Source organism: Haplochromis burtoni, unplaced genomic scaffold, assembly GCF_018398535.1.
Source record: "Haplochromis burtoni strain Fernald_Lab_line unplaced genomic scaffold, NCSU_Asbu1 Contig_206, whole genome shotgun sequence".
Taxonomy (NCBI): domain Eukaryota; kingdom Metazoa; phylum Chordata; class Actinopteri; order Cichliformes; family Cichlidae; genus Haplochromis; species Haplochromis burtoni.
The window spans coordinates 949,728-957,146 of NW_024582567.1; the positions used below are offsets into that span (position 1 = coordinate 949,728).

At 35.5% G+C, this 7,419-nt stretch overlaps 1 protein-coding gene across 1 annotated transcript in view; it reads left to right on the top strand.

Moving 5' to 3' along the window:
- The window catches only part of slc6a3 (solute carrier family 6 member 3), a 13,353-nt gene extending 10,088 nt beyond the window's left edge, over positions 1-3,265 (top strand). Inside the window, exons 13-16 of the mRNA XM_005936027.3 lie at positions 921-1,021; positions 1,678-1,845; positions 1,993-2,064; positions 2,164-3,265. Coding sequence (XP_005936089.1) covers positions 921-1,021; positions 1,678-1,845; positions 1,993-2,064; positions 2,164-2,187 — 365 coding nt within the window. The 3' untranslated portion in view covers positions 2,188-3,265. The remainder of the gene's footprint in view (positions 1-920; positions 1,022-1,677; positions 1,846-1,992; positions 2,065-2,163) is intronic.
- Positions 3,266-7,419: the final 4,154 nt, after the last annotated feature.

Sequence of the window (7,419 nt, forward strand, 5' to 3'; positions counted from 1 at the left end):
CCCCCTAGAAGGAAGGGGTAAGTCTATGTGTGTTTGATTTTTTTTCATGGATTTTCACCGACAGCAATAACAGCTTAAAAGAAAAACAAGCAAATTAAAAAAAAAACAAAAAACAATAATTGAGTGGAAATTCTAGACCCTATTCGGAAACACCAGCAGACAGAAAAACAATTTAAAGGTCAGAGACTGAGTTTCTTGTCTAATGTCTAATAAGTATGACTATGAAGAGGTGCATAAAGGACTAAATACTAAGCAGGCCCCAGGCAATGAGGTCAACATATTGCCCCACTTTGGTGGGTCCTGACCTTGGCAAGTCAGATAAATCAAGCCTAAGGCTTTAGGGGGCCTTTTTCTGGCTCTTTTCCCCCCAATACTCTTGACTGCTGACAGAAATGCTTGACCCCGGCCACTGTGGTCTTTTGATCTGCACTCCACTGCATAAGTACATCTAGCAGTGCGGAATACCTGGCAGTCGTTCCGGATCTATTCCTCTGCGGTGAGAGATGCCTTCAGGACAGGAAGACAAAAAGGCAAAATACAGCCAAGGAATAAGAGAAGCAAAATCATGACAAAGGTGAAAAATGGTGCAGCAGCTCATAATGGTTAGCTTTGCAGAATGACGTTGGTTAATGCAAATATTTTAATGGTATGCTGTATTTTTGCTATTTTTACTGATACCTGATAACCTCTGGTATTACAGGTTTTTTGTATTAGACTTAACTTTCAATTTAAATGTATACACATGGAGCATGAACACACACCCTGCGTTGATAATGCTCATACCAAAATTTCTCTTGGAATTGTGCAGAGAGAAAGACAGAGAGATTGTTCTTCTTATGCTCCAAGCTAATATACAGTACTGTAACTCTGCTTTTCTTTAACCATGTCATGGTAATATTGAGTATTTCTGTGTGTTTTAGGAGTGGACCGTTTCAGCGATGACATTGAGGAGATGATTGGCCACCGACCAGGCAGGTACTGGAGGCTATGCTGGAAGTTTGTCAGTCCCTGCTTCCTCCTGGTGAGTCATACAAACCCCAGCAAGTGAAAGTTAAAAAATGTGAAATCAAAAGATGCATAAAACTTAGACTGTAGTTTGATCTGATTCTCCTCTCATCAGTGTTTTCTTTTATCATGATAACCAAACAAAGTTTGACTTTTAAACAGAGAATTTAGTTTTCCACAGACAAAATGTGACCTCAATACCAGAAATAAAAAAGCATGTTTAATTTTGCATCTAAAAAAATCAACAGACCTGCTGAATGAATAAAGTAGCTATTCAACCCCCATACATTAACCCTATCATTATCTCACTGCTTAGCTTTTGATTCACATTCACACTGAGTATAAATCAGATTGTTCATATCCTCTGCTTATGTCTTGCAGTACACTCACACAACAATATGTCAGCAGCAAAACACTGTTACTACAGCATCTTCTTCCAAATACGTACACAAAAGAAACAACTTCACTGGATATTATTATTCCCTAGTCTCTCATCTTTCCTGGGGTGGCTAAGGCATGTGATTCACTCATCATGAGAATGAATGATTGAGTTCATTTCTTACTATGCTTTCCATTTTAACATCAGCCACAAGTGTTGTCTTGCAATAATCTTACCTCCTTTTAATCAGTGGTTTTTCAGGTCATGTGTGTTCATAAATCTCTTTCCCATAGTTCATGGTTGTGGTGAGCTTTGCCACATTTAACCCCCCAAACTATGGCTCCTACATGTTTCCTGCATGGGCTAACATGCTTGGGTGGTGTCTGGCCATGTCCTCAATGACCATGGTGCCTCTCTATGCCATCTACAAACTGTGCACACTGCCTGGAAAGTTTTGCGACGTAAGTCTATAAGCTCCAAAATCTTTTCAGATGATTCTTATCCATACTAATCTTCCATCTTTAGCTGCCTTTGTCATGATGGAGCTCTTTCTTGATTAATTAAGTGGAGTGTATGACAAGAGTTAATTACTCTTTTCCCTTGAACAGAGATTGGCTTATGCCATCACCCCAGAGACAGAGCATCATCTGGTAGACAACGGGGAGGTCCGGCAGTTCACTGTAAGAGTTAATTCAATCATACTTTATGGTAATTTGTACGGGAGCACAGTGCTGTAATTTATTTCTTTGACGCATTGCACTTTTTCCCCCCCCCCACAGTTGCATCACTGGTTGGTGGTCTGAGGGCTACAGAGAGAGTGGGAAAGAAAGAAAGAAAGAGAGAGAGTGCGAGAGAGAAAAAGAGAGAGGATGACTGCATGGACACTGAGTGAATGCATGCACAGTAAATGTCCAAGGAACAAAGAAGAGGAGAGCAGTTTATTTAAAAACAATGATAATGGTGGTGGGAAGTTTAAAAGTGCCAAGAAAAAAAAACCACACACACACACACACACACAATGAAATCGTAGTGTTCTTTAATTTTGTGTGAAGCTGTGCATTGGACATCTCCACCATTTAATTACTGCTAGTGAATGGGATTCAGTTAAACAGTTCATGTGGTGTTCAGCCTGTTCTTTTCCATAAATGCAAAGGTCCCTGAATGCAGCTTGCGAAGTAGCAGTGTGAGAAATGTTCTTGGATATTTTTGCATTAGCCATTCCCAATAACGACCAATGAAAGCTCCAAGAAAATGAATGCTGTATGTTTAGATGCCCATGGATATTTGTCAACATGACAACTGTGGAAGATGTTGAGGTGCTACACACAAACAATGTCACGTTTTATTTATGTTGGTTTGTTTCATTTTCAGTTAGCTGATAAAGTTCAAACAGCATGTGGCCTTTATTTTCATTACCTTTATGTTTTTATTGTTGTTATTGTTCTGGGTGAAAAATCTTCAAATATTCAGCGCTCAGAAATAATTGAAATGCTGAGCGCTCAAAGTTTTACTGAATCCCAGTCCATATTATGTTAATGTCGCTAAATATCTGTTTGCTGTTTCTGTTAAAAGACTGTTATGAAGATAGGATTCCTGCAGAGCATATTTCACCAGGTTTTTACTTTATTTCCAATTCCAATATTTCATTAAACTAAAATGACATGAGAGTAAAAAGGAGCTTTTACTCTGAGCTCATTCACTTCGCATCACAACGTAATTCTTTAGGTTAAAAATCACAAAATACGCTGAAGATAAAACTGTCATTTATTACAGCTGCCCTGGAGTCACATGAGCTCAACACCAGTTCTAAAGTTTAAAAGAACGTACCGATAGACAAAAAAAAAAAAAGCATTAGCCATGCTGCTGATTTAATCGACCAAAGAGCACAGTGAGTTAAAAAAAAACAATTCAGATATCTCGTCATCTAATGAGAATATTTTGCCAAGGGATGTACTTTCTTTTAAACTGTACACAGCTCATCTTAGAAGATCATTAACTCTTTACACATTGTAACAAATTGTGTCCCCACCCCTTCCTCAAAAGTTTCAGGTTGTGATTTGGCGACAATGACTGTCACATTTCCTCCAGAAAGCATAAAGCTTTAATTTCACAGTTTACACAGTCTTAACCAGTATTTCAAGACTGTTTGAAAGCTGCTTTTTATTGAACTGCAAATAAATAGTGTGTAATGTAACAAACTGGTATATCTGTGTAAGTAAATGTAATGTAGAGAGCCTTGTATTGTACTGTATGATATTAAATAACTGCAAACACACAAACGCACATATATTCATATAAGATTTACATACATTTTCTTCCTCTTGCAAACTCTTTCTGTTTAATCAGAAAACAAGTAATCCTTCCCAAACAGGTCAATAATGACTTGTTATCACTCCTTATGGTACATGTAACACTATGTCCCAAATTGTATGCCTGTGCTGCTGTACTGTGCCTTGTGGTGTTTACAACTGTATAATTTTGTTTTGTACTGTCAAATAAAGTACAATTAATTCAATTTAAATATACCTCATTGTTTTCTCTTTTAACCAACAGCAACAACAATAACGATAATACTTTCTTTTCCTTTCTTTCTGGCACTGTGATGGCTTTATAGAAGTTAGCACCTATATAAATTTTTTAAGTAACTGCTGATCAGTGAAGCTATTACTTTAATATTAAATAAAAATGATGTAATCTGGTATGATCATTAGGAGCACAACTGTCAGGGTTCCACTCGAACAATTTTGTGAACGAAAACCAGAAGGTTTATTGATCCCTCATAACGTTGTCTTCGGTATTCCAAAAGAGACATTTTAGCCATCTGCCCTCCAGGCATGTCTGTATTCAAGTGATTTATTCTGACTAAACAGATAACCACTAAACTGAAAAACATAAACACAGCCCGCATGTTGTGAAAAGCACCGATAATTGAGCTCTTTCAAGATTGGTCAGCGTGACCCAGACTCTGTGGTGTTCATTACTGTAACAAGTGCGTTAGACAAATGGTTTCAGAGGCAGTCCACAGAAACATAATATTCCTTATCCACCAAGACAAACATTTGGGTACAATTGATGATTAAAAAGCACGATCTCTCAAAAGAAATCAAAAGTTTAACTTCCTGGTTATTAAATGACACTGTAAGGGTTGATTTGTCATTCAGAATGAAGAGATGATTAATTCACTGCAATTTGAAATAGACTTACTTAGTTACTTACGGTTTGCTAATTGATGTGTACTAATGATGGGAAGCACTAATGTAACATTCTACATTGTGCATTTGATAAAGATTCCCAAATGTTGTTGTTTTAAAATAAAGGTTTCATTAGTGTTCAGTGCATCTGACCTCATTTCTAAGGCATCATATATCATAGTTTTATCAAAGCTTAGCATGTTTTAAAATTATTCAATTCATTTAAATGAGGAAATAGATCACGAGAGTACATGACATTTTACAATGTGTCATTATTTATTTAAAAAATCTAAGTCAAAATGCAAAAACAGCATGTGAAAAACTAAGCACCTCAGTTTTTCATGCAATAATTTTGCATTTTAGCTTAGTTTTTGTTAAATAAATGATGCCGTTGTTATGTATTGTTATTATGCAATTTTAGACCCTGGTAAAGGACAGATGATCTTTTTATGATTCCAGATATGTAAAATCTTAGAATCGACAATGGGTACACTTTATTCTTACCCTGAGTGTATATATAAATATGTAGGGGACACTGAGCATAATGAAGAAGTTCTGGGAATCAGAATATGTATCTTTAAATATTTAAATTTGGCTAGTTTGCCTTCAAGGTTATTTTCTCAGGCATGTAGAGAAGTCCTGTTCGTTAAGCAATTTCACCACAGACCTGAAACTTGCACCAAACAGCTTTTGCTCATGAAGAAACTAGATCATCATCCATTGCTGTCCATAAGAAAGTAGTGATCAATAGCACTATCACTGGTATTAATTAACTTCTACACATTATAGCTGGATAAACTGAAAACTACTACTACTAATAATGATAATAATAAAATCTAAAAATACTAGCAGGTACTATATATTCATGACATTGCCATCTATCCATGGGAACACAAGGCGGTAAATGACAACTAGCAGGTATGACAGCAAAATTGAGGTAAAAACTGGTCCTCAAATCCACAGTGGTAATTTGAAGTTGGGAAACAGGTGTAGTAACTGAACCCAGGTGGCAAATGATTCAGCCACACCTCCAGCCAGAGCAGATATTTAGGTTCTTGAGAGCCCTAGTGCACCATCTGTATGGGCAGGGCAATATGGACCTGTAGAGCAAAAGGAGGTCTGCACAGACCCTCATGCTAACCATCTCATAAAAGGAGGACGTTTACATTGTTCTTGATTCTTCCTCAGTTTCAAGAGTATTTAAGACATGCTGAACTGCTGTCAGTGGCTGAGTAGTAGACAGAAGTGGCAAAAGTACAGATGTTCTTTATTTGAGTAGAGCTAAGTAAAGAATATCTGTACTTTTGATACCAGTGTCAAAAAACACTACAATAAAAGCTGAAGTGCTGATTCAAGTATTTGGTAATTTTGGTAATTTGGTATTTTATTTCAACATGTGAACAATATACAAGTACATTTAGAAAAGAAAATAAGAAAGAAAGAAAAATACTATACAAATTACATAAAAAAACGTTCTGATTAATTTACATGTTGAAAGGGAGTGGGAAGAAGTAAACACTTATTTAATCCCACCCCTTTGCCATAAATCATCAGTTAATATTTAGTCAGCTTCCTTAATGATATAATTTGTAATAAAAATAGTGAACAGATTTCTGAGTTACTATAATATCACATCATGAGGTTTTTGTTTTTTTTAAATAGAGACATTCACTTAATTTAAATATTTTCCTTTTCTTTATAGTTCGAGAAGATCATATTTTTATAACTCTTTTTGAACAGTTTTATGTTTGGACATTGCTTTAATTCCATATTCAGACTGTCCATAGTTTCACTCCATAAACAGAAACACAAAAGCCTTTTCTTGTAGTACGTACCTTCATTGTTTTGAAGTTACAAAAACCCCTTAAATTATAACTTCCTTCTTTCAAAAAAAAACATACTCTGAATATTACCTGGCAGGTCTTTATTTTTTGCTTTGAACAGAATTTGTGCTGTTTGGAATTTCACTATATCGTCAATTTTCAATATTTCAGACTGCAAAAATAGTGAGTTTGTATGTTCCCTATAACCTGCATTGCGGATGATTCGAATTGCTTTTTATTTGAAGAGTAAAAAGTGAATGTAATGTGGTTTTATAGTTATTGCCCCAGACCTCTGCACAATAGCTTAAGTATGGTGAAACCAGTGAACAGTAGAGAATATGAAGTGATGTTCTGTCGAATACCTGTTTTGCCTTGTTTAGTATTGCAATGCTACGTGATACTTTAGAATGAATATATCTTACGTGAGCTCTCCAGTTAAGTTTTTCATCTATTATTACCCCCAGAAATGTATTTTCACTGACTCTTTCAATATCAACACCATTTATTTGAATCTTTGCATTTAAACTACTATTTCCAAATAACATAAGTTTAGATTTATTCAAATTTAATGATCATTTATTTTTATCAAGCCAGAACTTCACTTTACTTATTTCATTAGTCATATCCTCCAATAAATTCTGCAGATCATCACCAGAGCAAAAAATGTTTGTCGTCAGCAAAGAGAACCATTTTTAATACTTTGGACATTTTACAGATGTCGTTAATGATGTTTTTAACGAACACCTTTTATTGCTTGTAATGCACAGACACACCAACAGAGGGCAGTAATATCTCTTCAACATACATTGTAAAATTACTATTACAACACTCCCACTTAATTTTACCATGGAGTTCACTTACTTGACTGCCATTGCTTATTTCTTTCAAAAAACAACATTATGCACCTATATCACGGTGTTACTAGAAAATAAACATTTTCTCTTTTGTTTTGAACTCACACAAAAAATGTACTGTGTCCATCTTAGACAAAACTATTATTCTTCATTACAGTTAAATGCTC